The sequence below is a fragment of the Malaya genurostris genome, chromosome 2 (genome assembly GCF_030247185.1).
Source record: "Malaya genurostris strain Urasoe2022 chromosome 2, Malgen_1.1, whole genome shotgun sequence".
NCBI lineage: Eukaryota > Metazoa > Arthropoda > Insecta > Diptera > Culicidae > Malaya > Malaya genurostris.
Genome location: NC_080571.1, coordinates 257591256 through 257609002, shown reverse-complemented (window position 1 = coordinate 257609002; position 17747 = coordinate 257591256). Strand labels below are relative to the sequence as shown.

Here is a 17747-nt window from a genome sequence, read left to right as displayed (position 1 = left end):
TTTTTTTTAAATTTGGGTGAAGACGCAAATGTTAAGGACAGTAACGTGATTTCAACGAAGGTCAATTCCAGAACAACTCCTGCTCGTTTTTTGAAATGCCACAAGTAATACATATAGCGTACTTCGATTAGTTGAGTGATTGTTCATTCTTTAATTTTCAGTCTTGGTTCAGTCCACTTTAGTGCAGTTTTTACTGTCATATCTCAAAAACTTGAAGGTGTCTAGAAGAGTGTTTTACCGCTTACTACCCATTCTGGCTAGTCCATTCCAGCAGTAGCAGCTAATCGCAAAGTAGTCTGGCCAAAGTCGATGTAAACACAAAAATGGCGACTCTGAAGTCGTAATCAGTCTACATGATGTCTGATTGCTTTCGTACAATCAGTAAGTCAGATGGTGAAAAAGCCGGTACTATCATTGACTTTGATTTCATTACCCCACGGCTCGCTAACTGAATGACATATTAGGGTGCTAACGACCACAATCAGGTTAAATCCGGATCAAAATAAACTGTATAAATAAAACCTATTAGGGCGATATAATAAACAGTACTATATTGTGAAAACATTATGCTTTTGCATTACTTATGAATAGATTCGCATACAATTTAGTAGGCCTTGTCCGAAGATTCAATCACCATGAAATCAATGAAATTGATAAATCTATAAAAACAATCGCTGGTAGTATATTTTAAAGCATTTGTTCTATCTACTAACTTATTGTAACAATTTGTAGCTTTTGACCATTTTAAAATACTCCTGTTGTTGCGAATTGCAGGTGATGAGAGTTTTGGTTTATTCTGAGAAAGACGTACTCACCTGGTAGACTAGATAAGTAAATATTAGGAACACTAAAACTAGCTGTATTTGATTGTACCCAATTTGGACAGTAACGGCAATCTTTCGATGAACTCGTATCTACTGTATATCCATAGGAACACTTTCTCTACTTTCAAAGTAGTAAGAACTTTCACTGATGAACCTCTGTACTCATTGCTCTTCAATCTTTGAACTCATTAGAAGCACTAATCTTCAGAATCACTCATTAGAACTGATAAACTTTTGATTATCACGTCAAGTAAAACTGAAAGAACATCACACCAACAACTCAGCGAATACCTTGCGAATCCCACACCAAGGAACTGGTTTACTTTTAAAGCCCAAAGGCAATTACAACCGTGCTGTGCCGCTTCTACTGGACAATTGAATTCAGTATTCTCGGGTATCGATTCAAAACTGTACCATGTGAAAGTACTTGGCGTTATCAGTTCACGCTCGCTTGTAGTAACTCGTCTTGATAAAGTGTAATTGTGGTTCTTACATAGGGAAAATTTTACCCCTCGGGCTTACGAGTAACGTTTGGCGTTTCAAGTGTGAAAATGCCCCAACCTTATACAACAAGCTTCTTGGCCATGTTTACACACTGACTGTGAGCTGAAACGTAATGAATCACCTATTCACCTTTCCAGTGTTGCACCAATACAGTTCACTTTGAGCCAAATAAAGTTAATTTTACCAAAACCAGTGGAGATAAGTGTGCACTGTGTTTTGCATTATTTGGAAAACAATTTTCATTATACTATCAACTGAACTGAAAGTGAATATACAAGTATTCCGGTGTGAGTGGCACAGTATAGTGAAAAAATGTACTTTCTACTCGACCATGCAATTTACTTTGAAAAAGTAGAAGGTAGAAGTAGAATCTATTTTTTCTGATCATATTTATAGAAGCCTACCTAATCTAGCTTTACCGTCCTAATTCTTTAACTGTTTGGATCTAGAATACCTATCCATCTCTACATTTCGTATCTTTCACTTCTCTCAGTCAATATTTACCGAGAATAATCGATTAAATCGATATTTGATAAAGACATGTCAACTCCATTGTAGTCGTCCAAGTGTTACCATGTATACAATACCTAACTAACCAACAAGTTCGCATAAAAGGGGCTGATATGGCTAAAATGGCTTACGAAGTTCATAAACAGTATTCTTAGCAGCCCGTTTTAAGTAATTATTCACACTTGAACTTGCTTTGTACTTCCCAGCTTTAAAAAATAACCACGTGTTTCCTTAAGCAATGAGAATGTTCACGTCAAACTTCTTCTGAACTTTCAAGTTCTCAAAAGTTCCGCGTGAACTTTCAAGCAGCAAAAAAGTGGATGTTTTCAAAAATTGTGAAACTTTTGGTTGCTTGGGTAAGTAGTTGTCTAAGTAACTGTTTTAATTCGCGGTTTATACCACATCTGCACATCCAAAAACTGGTTTCGTGGCCAAAGAGAACGATAAATTGAATGAGCGTGTAGTAGATGGTAAATTTAGGGTGGTAGTGTCATCAACAATCAATATTTGTTGATGCACTTATAGCCAGACCGACCCGACTTTTAGGCCGATGTTTGTTTCCATCATCATCTTAAAGTTACGTGTCACAATATCAACGCTGTCAGCGAACCTCAAAAGCTGTACAGACTTTCGGGAGATTATACCAGTTGTGTCGATTCTCTTTCTTCTAATCACACCTTCAAAAACAATACTGAGCAGTAGACATGATATGATATCATTTTTATTCATTCTGATACACAAAGGGACTTAAATGCATCCAACATATTTGCATGTAACACATCATTTTATCCATTGTAATTGATCTCGAATGATTGTGTCATAATTTGTTCAGTTAATAAATGAATGATAAAAAAACTTTTTGTCAAGTTCAATTAAGCATCGAACACAATAAAATTATGTCGATATAAAGAAATCCATTATTTTGATATGAAGAAATTCCAGTTTTACAGAGAAAGAATTCATCTGAACATTTAGAAAGTGGAAAAAAATCAATTAAAACAACTTGTAGTTCGGCGTTTATCAAATGTAATCAGCAATATGACGCAGAAAGATTCGTTACTTGGTGACATAGTGTCGAATATTAAAACGTTAGATATAAGATTCCCATACACGTATCAGTTTGTGCCGTATATATGTAAGAACATGATTTTCCTACAAAAGCTACCGTTTTTGCTTTCTCCTATAGAAAGGCTATGCAATAACTGTGAAAACTAACTTTTTAACCGAGGGCCGAGTGCCATATACCATTCGACTCAGCTTGATAAACCTAACAAATGTCTGTGTGTGTATGTTTGGACGGGACGTATGCACTCAGAGATGGCTGAAACGATTTTTATAAACTTATGCCGTTTTTCATTGAAAAACACTGGTGGCGTGGATTGCTCTGATTTTGCACTTTCGAGCAGAAATGCAATATTCTGACGGTGTTTCATTGCCATTTCTGCTCGAAAGTGCAAAATCAGAGCAATCCACGCCACCAGTGATTTTCAATGAAAAACGCCATTAGATTCAAATGAAAGGTCTTATGGTCCCATAGCCTGCTGTAGATCCAACTTCCGAACTCGAAGTTACAGGGTAATATGTGAAAGCTAGAGAAAATATGTGCACTCAACTTTCTCGGAAACGGCTCAAAGCTTGCTTCATTTAGAATTGGAACAAACTTTTGCTCATATTGTGGCGCTCCTGTTGGACGGATTTGGAAGTTCTTGGCGCCCACGTGTCGGGAGTTTTGTCAGCTTCACGTATGATTTTTGACTTTCCGCAAATCGACTGTACTTTGTAAACAATCAACATGGAAGCCGAGAGAAGGGAAAAAATTGTACACAGTTATTTGGAAAATCCATTGTGGTCTGCATCTAGGCTAGCTAAACAGCTGAAATTGCCCAGAAATACCGTATAACGCGTTATCAAGCGGTATAAGGAAACATTGACGACGATTCGGAAGCCTCAAGCCAATCGTCGGAGTGGAAATGTCGACCGAAAACTGCGTGGTAAGATTTTGAAGACGATTAAGAGGAATCCTAATCTGTCGAAACGTGATTTGGCCAGAAAATTCGGTGCTGCCCATAGTACCGTGAGGAGAGCTCGACTCCGGGAAGGAATGAAGTCGTATTGAGCTAGCAAATAGCCAAATCGGACCATAAAACAGAATAGTATGGTCAAAATTCGTGCTCGGATGTCCAGGTGCTGACCAAGTTCGACGGGTGTCTTCTGATGGACGATGAAACCTATGTCAAGGCTGACTTCGGGCAAATCCCAGGTCAAAAATTTTACTTGGCAACGGCTCGGGGGGATGTTCCAGCCAAATTTAAATTTGTTTTTGCCGACAAATATGCAAGAAAATTTATGATTTGGCAGGGGATTTGCAGCTGTGGCAAAAAAAACGAAAGTTTTCGTTACAAATAAGACAATGACATCAGAACTATACCAAAAAGAGTGTCTCCCAAAACGAATTTTGCCGTTCATTCGATCCCACGACCATGCCGTAATGTTTTGGCCAGATGTTTTGGCAAGCTGTCATTACAGCAAATTCATTCAAGAATAGTATGCAGAGAAAGGGGTCCAGTTTGTTCCGAAAAACCTTAACCCATCCAACTGCCCCCAGTTCCGCCCTATTGAGAAATACTGGGCAATCATGAAGAGGAGACTCAAGGCAAAGGGAAAGGTTGTCAAAGACATCAATCAGATGACGACCTGGTGGAATAAGATAGCTAAAACGATGGACGAAGAAGGTGTGCGCCGCCTAATGAGCCGTGTTACAGGAAAAATTCGAGAATTCCTTCGAAACCGTGACGAATAATTTTATCCGTATTTTTTCTTAGAAGTATGAAGAAAACGCTACGTTTGAATAAAAAAATGATCTTGAATTCAATAATAAATAACTGAAATACAGGCAATTGTCTTTGTTCCAATTCTATATGAAGCAAGCTTTAATTATTAATGTGATTTATTCTAAATTACCCTTTCGGTGAAAAAATTTATGACTTTCGGTGAAATGTTACTCGGCCATAAAGCTTTTGGCGAAATGGCTTTCGGCGAAACGATCTCCTTCCCCGGCAAGCATTGCGGTCTTCAAATTGTAATATCAGTTAAATCCAATTCAATATCGGTAGTAATTTTCACTCATCTTATTAAACCATTTTTTTCAAAATCTCGGGCGAGAGAATTATTCCTTGTAATATTGCGGAGTATAGTAAATAAAATGCTAGTAGTAAGGTACTGCATCACCAAATCCAAAAAAATGTCTCTGATTACTTAGATGAAGTGATAAGTTATTTATAAACAAATAATAGGTACCAGATAAGCAACTGGCTTGTGCAAATTATTACCGGGTACTACAAACACTACATAGCACATTGTGTGACTTTGTTTACGCCAGTCCGAACGAGCTATTATCGCACACTTCCAGACTGTCTGACCCGATAACAAACCGGTTCTAGCTGGCTTGAACCGTTATTCGAATGGCAAATTGTTTTATTCTTGTTTCAATGTAATCATCCTTATGAGAACTGCAGCAAAAAAAAAACACGAATAGTCTCGGAAGGTTCGTGAATTTCGGTTGGTGGCAATCAAAGAAGAGTACGATTGCGTGTTTTCAGTCTGATGAGACTCGCAACTATACGTAAAATAACCATCGAATAATGTGTAATCTATACGAAATGGTCATATCTTGGAGATTAAAAATCGTGAGTAGTTCGTTGAACTCGATCGCCATTGTTTTATCGTTGATTTAGTGGACATGTTTTCCTAGCCATTTTGAAAGTAGTTGGATCATGGAGGTTGATATAGAAGTACAAATGATCCGTATCCAAAAAAAAAATTGTTCCCGAACCTTATCCGAACTCGACAGGTACATTTTTCGGGTCGATATCGAGCTCGAATTTCTGAAACCCGAATCCAACCAGTACCTGCTCAAAATGAAAAAAGCGTCACCCGACAAAGATTTTTTTTTCTGAACCCGACCCATACCCATCGGTTTCGGGTATTTGTTCCCGATCAGTGTGTGTTCTCTTGAATTTGTTTCCGTAGATATAGGACTGTAAAGTGACCAAGTGTATCAAAGCATGCTTGGTTCTTCTAATCAATTGGGATATTTCTTCGTGTGTTTTCATATGCAGGGTAATTCAATTGGTAAAACAATTTCCCCGGTTATGAGTTAGCTACGGGTTCGAGTCCTGTCTCTGCGGTAACATTTTCGTGGTTTCCATTATTTAGTTGCATTGCATGTCAATATTACATTCTTTTTTACCCCATTAGATACTGATGTATTTAATTATGATCATATTTAAGTAACATTGTTTTCGTTTTAACTTTCTCTTAACGAAAAGCTCCCAAGTAACGAAATAAGCATTAAAATGATATCATTTATTTACTTTATTCCTGTACAAATACAGAACTGCAGGTTTGTAATAAGGCGGTGATTAACTTTCGAAAGTATTTATTGGGTAGGAATCCTTCCCTTAACATTCTTTGTTGACGTAGTGTTTCTTCTATTTGAACCATGCCGAATATATCTGAGTACAGTGAAATATGTTCAATTCAAATTTCATTATAAGTTGCATTGCTGTCTATTCGAAATATTTGATTCTAAATTTAATTCGATTCGCAATTGCATTGGAGGTTGTGATAATAAGAGCGAGGATAGACACGAATGGCACAATTTTCAGAAAGTGTGTCCAGCTACTTGGTTTCGTTGATGATATTGACATTATGGTACGCAACTTTGAGAAGATAGAAAATACGTACATCGGACTAAAAGTTGAGGCTAAGCGGATCGGATTAGACATCAATGTGTCAAAGACAAAGTACATGAAAGGCAGGGACTCGAGAGAAGATAATGTCAGTCACCCATTACGAGTTCTGATTGGCGTTCTGAAATCGAAATGGTCGACGAGTTCGTGTACTTGGGTTCATTGGTGACTGCCGATAATGACACCAGCAGAGAAATTCAGAGACGCATCTTGTCAAAAAATTATGCTTACTTTGGACTACGTAGGTCGCTTCGATTAAGCAAAATTCGCCGTCGTACGATATTTACTATCTACAAAACGCTGATTAGACCGGATCAACGTGCCCTGGGTGTTTTTGAATATAAGGTGTTGCGAGCCATCTTTGGCGGAGTGCGGATTTAAAACTGTACATTGAGAAGGCGAATGAACCAATTGCTGGGAGGACCAACCCTCATCCAAACGGTCAAGGTAGGGCGGTTACGATGGGCCAGGCAGCTTGAGCTGGAGCAGCCACTTCTGGTTACTACTCCTTTACTAATCGGAATCAACTGAAATTGTACAGAGAATTTTTCAGTTGATCAGATTTTAGACTGACAAATCATCCTTCAATGTACATCTCCTGGTAGCACCAGAGTACTTTGATCATCGCCGGCCAGGCCCGAATGTAGATATCGTCTAAGGAATAGGAAGGGATGTTAGTCCACCACTTGTTATTGCTAGAGGCCGTATATACTACTGCACGTATCACGAGAGAAGGATATTTGTTAGCAAATAACTTCAGTAATCGTAGTCGCCGATACTGAAGTCCCGGCATGTTTTGATTCGCAAATCTCTTTCGTGGAAACCGAGGGAAAATTTGAAACGCTATCGCGTAACTAATAAAATCTTCCTAATTTTATTCTTAATGAAATCGTCGGCTACTGTATAAACGAATTAATACAATTTACGCAAAATAGTTGATTAATTATAGTGACATATTTAATATCATCCGTAAGCTCTATTTAACAGATAATGTACGTGTATTAATTATTCTATATATTATATCAAATCATTTTAAATCATCAATCAACTGTCAAAAGACTTCACGCGCGTCTTGATGGTTTATTATTTTCACTATATTATTTATTGCGAAAAATGTTCAACTGGTTATATTGGTTGATCTGGGCAGCCGGCTGCCGAAAAAAAATTAATTTATTGACTTTGAATCTATCGGAGTAAGATGATTACACATTTACGAGTGATAGAACATTTATAGGTGATTAAACAAACATTTTTCTACTATTTATTCATTATACCGATCTCTGTTATTAACATTGTTATAAGAATGGATCTTCGCGATAGTTGGTTTTTGTCATTCAATTTATAATCTTGAAAGGCATGGAAGAAGAAATAAATACCAAACAAAACTTTTCCCAGAAGCTGGATGGAAATAAATAACAGATCATATAGTCGTAAAATGATAAGAAATTATGTTTAAAAAACTGTTTAATGAAAAGATAATTTGATTTTAAGCTAATTTCTATATTATTTTAGTTTTTATATTTTGTAAGTTTATGCTTGAACAAACTTCATTGTTATAATTCAGTCAAGCGTAGTAATTATTCGTTTGAAGAATGCAACAGTAATATATGCGCTAGTGCGAAAGACATCTTACCACTAAGTGAAATAAAATCGGGATTTAAACACATATTACCTTGTAATTCCTAAACCGAAATTCAAGACCTTTCATTTGAATTTAAGTTAGAGAAAATCGTTTCCGCCACATTATTTACATTATTTTTTAAAACTAAATCAAAAATTCTGATAGTGATTTTTATGAAATTCATTGACTGTAATAATCCTATCGATAAAATTACGACAATTTTATCGATGAGATAAACACAGTTGCCTAACTGAATGCAAATTGTGCTTTAGAATAGCATAATTTTAAGCTGAAATTTTTTGGAAATCTATTCTAAACATTCTTTAGAAAAAAAATGAATATGCATTTTAATCTTATTATGACTTTTATTCGCAAAATATACAAGGTCGCACTAGTACTCAGCATCATGCTGTTCCATTGATGGCAATGCCGTTATTCGTCTACGAGGTCAATTGGTTTGAAGTGATTTACTATATTCACCGTCCAGTCTGAGTCAACCCCTTTCGTGAACTCTTTTATGAACCGGTAGTTACAAATACTAATTTTGTCTCGGAATTCCGGCATCACACTAAATTGGCAAAATAAATAATTAGACAATTTAAATGATTTGAAAAAAAATGTTGCGTTATTGTTGAAATTGCATGCTTACCCGATATTCAAAGGGATTGCTTCACCTCTTTCGACCATTCCTTTTAATCCTTTGAGAACATGGAACACCATCGTAATTTCTACAAACCGCTTCTGGCTTTGCTCGTCTTCTTCGTCAAACATTACGCCCACCTGCCGAAACAAGTATTTAGGTAAGATCTTACTGCAAAAAGTGGAATCATTTACGTACCTGATAAGGAAATGAGAAATATATGTCCTTCTTGTCAACCATCAAATCGTACCGTTGGGCAACGGACATTTTTCCGACAGAATCTTTCAAATCTTGCAATGTTTGACGATCCACCAGACCTTCCAGATTTTTCAATTCTCCACCGGACAATGCAGCCGATACAACCTAACAAATAAAACTGTCACCATTCATTCAAATTTTAACCAAAAATAAGAAGTCTAACCTGAAGTGCCTGCTTGGCGCCCTGGATGAAATCCGGTAAGTTGAACTCCCGATCAAAGTAGGGTCGAATAATAAACTGAACCATTATCCAGTTTTTCACGGACTTGATCATGGAAGGCCATACCAGTTCTGGAAAATCCATTAGCATCGGTAAGCTCCGTGGTTTCTTCGGACGCGCTTCATCTTTGCTTTCAGTTGAATAGTTACGTCGCAGGCTCGCACCAAAGCCGACGATAGGAGGTAATCGTTGTGAAAAAGGTTCTGGTGTACGACCTAGATTTACAGTAACGGAGGTAGTTTGAGATATTGCTGGCGATGGGTTTTTAGTAATGTTATGCAAATATCGGGAAATTTGTTTGAGGTTTCGAGTACGTTGATAGAGGAACATTACGTTAGATAAGAAACTACCGAGACGGAAATAAAGAAACAATAACAAACAATCCAGTTCACGTTGACGTTTAAATAGGGAGGCCAGATCGTTCGAAAGCATAACACTATTTAAAAATTTCTTTTTGCATAACTACACGAAAATAGATATGTTTCGTTAGTTTGGTGATGACCCAGAAACCTGTGCATAAAACATAACCATACACTTGAAAAAGGATTTAAGTAAAATATTGACTGAAAGGTAAAAACAGAGTATTAACAAAAACTATACTTGTCTGGTAAAAGTGGCATCTTTGCGTTTGAAATATTTCATTGTTGTTGGTTTAAACTGCTCTAGATATACTTTCCCTCATGTTGAACACAATATTGTGAGGAAGATATGAAATATTTCTAGTGCTTTACTGTCAGCCTGTTGGCAAGGATAAGGCGCCGCGGCAAGTGCTAACGTAGCCAACATCTGGGGCATTTGGTGGGCAATCAGAGCGCTCAGAGTTTGGTAAACAAAGGTTCGAGCATTTCAAATCGAGTAAAATCTTAATTTTCTTTTCGTAGTGATGATATTCTGATCGATAATTTGCGGGGAAGTGCGGTAAAGGGTGCTGAATAAACAAGTAGTTTGTAATATCTAATTTTTTGTTAACCATTCTTCTTAATAGATTTGGTTTTTGCAGAATTATGCTGGCCACAGTTTCATGACGTCATAGCAGGAGGCTGTTTACTGTACACACTGCCAGATAATTAATTTATATCTAAAACTCTACCTGAATTATTGAATATGGCTTAAAAATGAGTGTTTTCTTCTTCCATATCAGCACGTATCGATGGGTACCGGTGTTGCCTCATTTTGTATGACAGCTTAAATGTTTTGACATTCATCGCCATCTGATTTCGGAACTGGACGTCGGATCTGGATGACATTGCACAGTATCTTTTAAGATGATGAGTTGATGAGCTTTAATTTGAATCATGATTTTGTGAAAATCGGTTTAACCGTTGCTGAGAAAACGAAGTGAGTTCCGTTTGTGGAGTTTTTCTTCACTATTACCTGGGTGTTCGGCAGTGGGAACCAGGTTGTAGAAGTCCCAAAATAGATTCAAATATCCACTAGCTAACAAGGTTTGCAACTAGATGAATTTACCAGTTATAAAACTTTGCACCTCGTTTCGCCATCCCTTTGAAAAAAATCTCATGAAATTGAAATTTTTTCACTTATTGCGCTGTAATACCGGAACCGAAAGTAGGATCAGGATCAATTCTTCAGGGACTTTTTGAAAAATTTCAATACCTTTCGTTTGCATCTTAGTTTGTAAATCGGTTAAGAAATTTCCGAGAAAATTGAGTGCGCATTTTCTCATAGATTTGCACACATTGCCTTGTAATTCCGGAACCAGAAGTCGGATCGGGATAAAACTCAATAGCGAACTTTGGAACCATGAGGCCTTTCATTTGAATCTGAGTTTGTGAAAATCGATTCAGCCATCTCTGAGGAAATCAAGTGAAATTATTTGTCATATACACACGTGCACATACAGCCATTTGCTCAGCTCGTGGTTCAAAAGTCGGTTTTCACGGTGATTATAGATTATAGAGCCTTTCTATATGAGAAAGGCAAAAAGTTTTCAATTTGTTAATACAGAGTGGCATCTCAGAACAATTTTTCAAAAAGTTATTTTCATGGTGTGCGTACCTGTCAATTTCTTGACAAACAATATCATAGTAAATTTCACTCACAAAATCAATTTAAAGTGAACAAACTTGAGAAAAAAAATTTCTTTCCAACTTATTTTCAAAGTCATTTTGCCACTAATCTCTAATTCTTATTATTTCGAATTTTATCCATTTTCAAATAGCCAAATGCTTTCAACAGCAGTTGGGTCCTTTTGTCGAATTTTTCACATGCCATAATTAAGCTCCTGGTATATTGAGCATCAAGAGTAAACCAAGTTAACTTGTGTTGGTAATATGTGTATCACGTATACATTTTGTTTGGAACGTATGCCATAGATCTATGTATTCGTATATGCAGTGCACCGAGTTTATCAAAGTGGGTTGCACGATTGAGTTTCAAACAATCTTTTTCAACAATAATTTATTCTTAAATGAATGTTAAGCCTGACTTTTTGGATGAAATATCAGTTTTGATAAATTTTTCAACGACGTTTGATGGAAAATTGCTTACATTTTATGAACGTAGATTTTAATTCTTTTATAAAAAAGTTAGCAACACTGCTTCAATGCATTTGTATTAGGTTGCGCTACACAAAATAAACAAAACTTAATATTTCCAGTTAAAAAAGTAGTTTTCCGGAAAAATAAATAGTTTTACGACCACATTTCATATTCATTGCATTTCGTGTGTTAAATTAAAGGTTCCTATTTTGCGGGATTACTAATAGAAGGTTTGTAAATCTTTATATTGCAATAATTTCTGCAAGAGGAAATCTATATAGGAATGTGTTTGTTGCTAATCAAATGTGTCAGTGGAAGTAAGCTTAAACTGAAATATTTTTTCTCGAGCAGTTTTAAATAAAACGAAGAAGTTTTAGACAAAGATTTTCGCTTTTCTTGAATTGCAATTTTGAGCAGAATGAACTGATTAATTATTTTTCAACCATATGGAGGATTTATTGATAAAAATCAGGGAGTCTTGCTCCTTAATTTTTATTGCATCCAACACGCAGAGAAATCGAGCACGTTTAAAATGACAAAATTGTTAGTAGATTTTTAAACTCGATTCATGATGATTTCTAGCTAGAATATGATTGTTTTGAACTAATTTCTACCTTCAACAGCAATAGTGTTCTCTGTTTGATTTGAATCCAAATTTTGGAAATGTCAAATGGAAAAAAATATTTCTTTTGGCTTACTTTTTTGTGGAAATAAACTAACTATTCATTACATGTCAACCAAAATTCAGTTGGTGTTTTCGGAAAAACTTTTTATTTGTTTTCTAGGATCTTCCTCAAGCGTATACACAACCATTTCCGTTCAGCGGAAGGATAAAACTAAGTTTCTGTCAAATTAGAAGTGACATTAAGGGCTGAGGCCTGTAGGTCGCGTAAAACCACGTGGCTCGCTGTGCGTATTACATTTCTCTCCATGCTCTCTCGCAAATGTGCAAAATGACTCTGGATGTGGCCGGGTGGCCAAGAAAGTTTTGATGTTTTCGGTTACAAGTTTGACTACATCACATAAAATCCAAGAAAGCTGCCGCTTGTTTGGCAGCCTTTTGGAGCCGATTTCATTTCTCTCTTATGTTTCGTTACGTTACCAGGGAACTAAAATGGCGCCGACATAGAAATCGACTTACCTCCACAAAAATAACTTACACTTAATTTTCATCTATGTTTTTATGCACTAATCGCATCTAAATTAAATTATTTAGATATTGTCAGGATAGATTTTTGATCCATGCTTTTGAAGGCGAGATATTCAATGAACAAGTTGACAGTTGCCGTTTTCAGCTATGCAATTCTTCCTTCAGAAAAAAGACTTTCCCGACCGCTAAAGTCAAACAATCATTCTGAAATTTTCACAGAATAATCTAAACTAATTTTCTAAAAGATTGTCTGTTGGGTTTTTAGATATTCGTCACCGTTTCTGAGAAAATCAGATTTGAAGTGTGAAAATAGCCCTTTAAAATGCCCTAAAACACACTGGCTTCAACCCCTAAAGGTTACCAATGTCGAAATAACCGCTAGTTCAAAAAAAAGTTAGATGGCGGACCCTGTATTTGATTCAGAGATCTTGACCGGACTGATGAAACTCTAAATCATTGGATACCAATTAAAATTCCAGGGCTTGTTTGTGATATGTGAATAATTACATCGCCTCGCGACAAAAGGGCTACATGTCTTGAATAGCAAATGAAAATTGGTATTATCAATCAAAAGCTTGATTTTTAAGAATTTGAAAACGAATTTAAATTGAAATAAGAGTAGTATAAAAAATTACGTTGCAGATTAGTTTGAAAGAAATCATTTTATTCTTAATTATTTTTGAAACTTTGTAAATTTAAAGCACTATTATTATTACCTATAAAAACGTGTTATGAAAGGTATGCAGGTTTAGTAATATTTTGAATTACATACACTTGAATTATTGAAAAGCCCCAAGGAAACGAAAGCAATACATACGTTTTCTTTCCAAAACACGACCAATTTTATTTGATTTTCCACGGGAGCGAAAAGTTCTGTGATTTTTAAGAAACGAAATGGTTAGCGAAGATGGCTGTTTAATTTGAACTGCTTCCAGCATTGATGAGGCGAAGCCGAAATAAAATAAGTGCTTTTTGCACAAACCAACAAAACTTTTGAATGCTTAATAAGAATGATTTCATTTATTTTGAATGAAATGTTTAACGTCATCGTCGATCATTGGACCATAATTGGAGAAAATATTTTTAAGACTTAGACTCAAAATCAATTTCTAAATTCCGGCAAATCGATTCTTAGTAACGATTCCGATAAGGTAAAATGTTCGTATGCTCACAGTCCTATAAATGTACCAAACCTCCCAAAGACACTTATCGCCTACGTGGAATCCATTTCGTTCAATTCACGAAATAAAGTTCGTGCATACACAGCCAGAAATCCCCCTCATTCAATCATGCAGTGACAGAGAGCGTAATTTTATGTTGATTGAATTACCTCAAATGTTACACTTTTGGTCCTTTCAACTCTACGCCTTTTCAACCGATTTCCATTTCGGTGTCTCAGTCAGTGCGAAGTGCTGTTGTGAACGGAGCTCTCACTACGGACGGAACGGAAGCATCAACTTGTCACGCTCTTTCCGGCATTTTGAGTTCAATCGTTCAATCTTCCTTTCGCTACTTGATGGTTGCCGATATCACGATATTGACGCGAACGAGAAAGGAATGACGGTGGTGCCGATGATGATGCTGATGCTGTTGACGGTAGAGGCTGCTGCGATACCAATGTGCTTGAATAGCCCAAATCTTGTCAACTTCGGCAAACTCTCTTAATCCCAACAGCCCATCTCCCGATGGGGTTTTTTGTCGTACACGAGACAGTAAAACTTTGAACTCGCATTAAATCAAATCAAAATAAATCAAATAATCGCAAAGCGAAGCCATCTTGCCTATGTGAGAAGGGACTTCGAAAATAGCGTATGTAGTCACGTATCGGAAAAAAGTCTCTATCTGTAAAAAAGTTGTATAAATCCATTTCGTATTAATGAAGGTTTTTTTGGTAGTACAATCTTGAAATTGTGAGTGAAATAGGTAACAACTTCTGCTATACTGTTTAGATGTTCTACTTCTATCACGTCATTGGCAGTTTTGAATCTAGTTTAGCATCATCTCACAAAACTGGAATAAAATTGGGTTCGTTCTTGCTTCTTCTCTTTCACACTAAACACCTGCGAAGATTTTTTTTAAATTGGACTAAGATACCGGTCCTTTTTCTTTCTCGGTCCATAAAGTTACTGGGCCTTAAGGCTTCCATACAAACTCTGTTTTCCGGACAGTTTTTCGTTAATCTGAGTCGAAACAGACTTGTAGAGCCTATTTCCAATTCCCAATTCCAATTCCCAACTCCAATTCCCTCAGATGGAACTTTGAAGTTTTCAGAAAAATTTTGGGCAAAGGAATATTATCGAATTGAGATATTTTTAAATGGGGTAACAGCTCCAGTAGTTATGTCATATATTCGAACCATTAGTAAGTGTTGGTGATTGCTGATAATATGACAGAAAGTGGCTCAATTTTCAATCTGGTAGATGATGCTACAAGAACTTGCTGTCTCTAAATGATGAACCGTGAGAGCAGTTTTTTTTTACATTTCTTCGCTCCATCTCATGCTCTGAGTATTTCACCGTCCTTAACAAAAAATATACAGTCTGGCAATGATCGGCGCTGTGTTGAATATACCAAGAGAGAATCGCAAGTTGACAATAATCGCAGAAAATCGAATCGATGATTCGACTTAATGATTATCATTCTAGGTTACAATATTTCAAAGCCTTGATGTGAAGCATTCACAGACATCTTCATAGACACAACTTATACAAAGGTTATGTATGTATGTATGTATGTGTGAAGCCACCATCAGTTCAAGGCATTACCAGTGGATGCAGGTAGACTTACAGTAGATCCGAAGTTGATTATCAGATAACTTTCATATTACTGCTGTTAAGAAGGCCAAAATGGACTTTGAGGACCCGGCGCCTTCCAGCAATAACATCCGGCCATATAATAAAAGAATTCGCTGTACCAGCTTAAACCTGCCTGATGGTTTGTTTGTTAGAAGGGTGCGTCTTACTCATTTCAGACCTTCTGGGGAAAACACACAGCTTTCCCCTGTGAATCGGGTTGACATTTCACTCCTTCATCCAGTCATTCACTTGTAAGATACCCTGATGCACTCCCATCCCTCTTCCCTTACAATGTACTTGAGCATAGTATTATATAATGTAACATAATACACTTTAATATAATTTCCGGCAGTATAATACAATAAAACACAATATAGTATAAAACGGTGCAAAATCGTATGGTACAGTGTATTATAGTCTACTATAATATTTTATGATGAATATAATAGTATCATAATGTTATGTGACATAATATAGTAAAATATACCATAATATATTATAATATAGTTTGGTCACTATACGACACTGAATATAATAAAATATTATTATGCATAAAATATAAAAATGTAATACATCACAATGCAATATAATACACTTATAATTGTGTATTAAAAAATGCATTACAATACTATATAAAACAATACCAAACATTGTACCATAATATAGTATAATATAGTACAATGTAATATAATATAATACCACAAAATATGACGTAATATAATATGATACAATTTAATAATATATGTGTAAAGTGAAATGTTTAGTATGGAAATGAAAATGTAGCTGATAATGATAAAGATTATAATAATGGTAACAATAGTAATAATAATAATAATAGTAATAAAAATAATAATAATAATAATAATAATAATAATAATAATAATAATAATAATAATAATAATAATAATAATAATAATAACAATAATGATAATAATAATAATAATAATAATAATAATAATAATAATAACAATAATAATAATAATAATAATAATACTAATAATAATAATAATAATAATAATAATAATAATAATAATAATAATAATAATAATAATAATAATAATAATATTAATAATAATAATAATAATAATAATAATCATAATAATAATAATACTAATAATAATAATAATAATAATAATAATAATAATAATAATACTTATATACTACAAAATAATATAATATAACATAATATAGTAAAATATATTTTAATTTAATATAATATAATACAATGTCATACAATATAATATATTATAAATCAATATATAAAATAACAGTTACTGTAGAGTGTCAGTTATGCTCTTCTATCTTCGCAGTACTGCAGGAAGTAGAATATTTCTCTTCTAATAAGAATAATAATATCCACATCTATAAAAATAATATATGTTATTATTATTGATGACAAATTAATAATACTAACAATAAATATAATAATGAAAATAATAAAAAAAACAACATAATATAGTACAATGAATTATATAATAAATAATAGAATGAATAAAACACAACAGGAACCAGTGAGGACCAAGCTCACCTTGTGATGACCTTGATCTTTAGTTAAAATTTACTTTAAAAATGATAACTTATAAGGAAAACAAATTTATATTTTGCGCAGAGGTACGTAGTACTACTCATAATAAACCCTATAATATAATATAATATAATATAATATAATATAATATAATATAATACAACATAATGCAATACAATGTAACATAATATAATAGAATACAATATAATATAATATATTATAATATAATACCATATAATATGATATAATGCAATGCAGTATAATACCATACAACATAGTATATAATAACATAAAATAGTGTAAGCCGATAATATGTGAAATTATATGCTATGATACAATATAACAGTTAATGTCGCAGTGTAAGTTACGCTCTTCTAATAATAATAATAATAATAATAATAATAATAATAATAATAATAATAATAATAATAACAATAATAATAATAATAAT

General features: G+C 34.6%; 2 protein-coding genes across 2 annotated transcripts in view; both read right to left on the bottom strand.

Moving 5' to 3' along the window:
* Nucleotides 1–1179, bottom strand: part of LOC131429629 (nocturnin) — a 58857-nt gene extending 57678 nt beyond the window's left edge. The window contains exon 1 of the mRNA XM_058593875.1: nucleotides 816–1179. The gene's annotated coding sequence lies outside the window, so the exon portion shown is untranslated. The remainder of the gene's footprint in view (nucleotides 1–815) is intronic.
* Nucleotides 1180–8555: 7376 nt separating this feature from the next.
* On the bottom strand, nucleotides 8556–9738 carry LOC131429627 (m-AAA protease-interacting protein 1, mitochondrial). Its single transcript, XM_058593871.1, has 4 exons — nucleotides 9272–9738; nucleotides 9049–9213; nucleotides 8860–8990; nucleotides 8556–8778 (listed from the first exon to the last, which is right to left on the bottom strand). The coding sequence occupies exons 1-4, from the start codon at nucleotides 9656–9658 to the stop codon at nucleotides 8643–8645; spliced, it is 819 nt and encodes a 272-aa protein (XP_058449854.1). The 5' UTR covers nucleotides 9659–9738; the 3' UTR covers nucleotides 8556–8642.
* Nucleotides 9739–17747: the final 8009 nt, after the last annotated feature.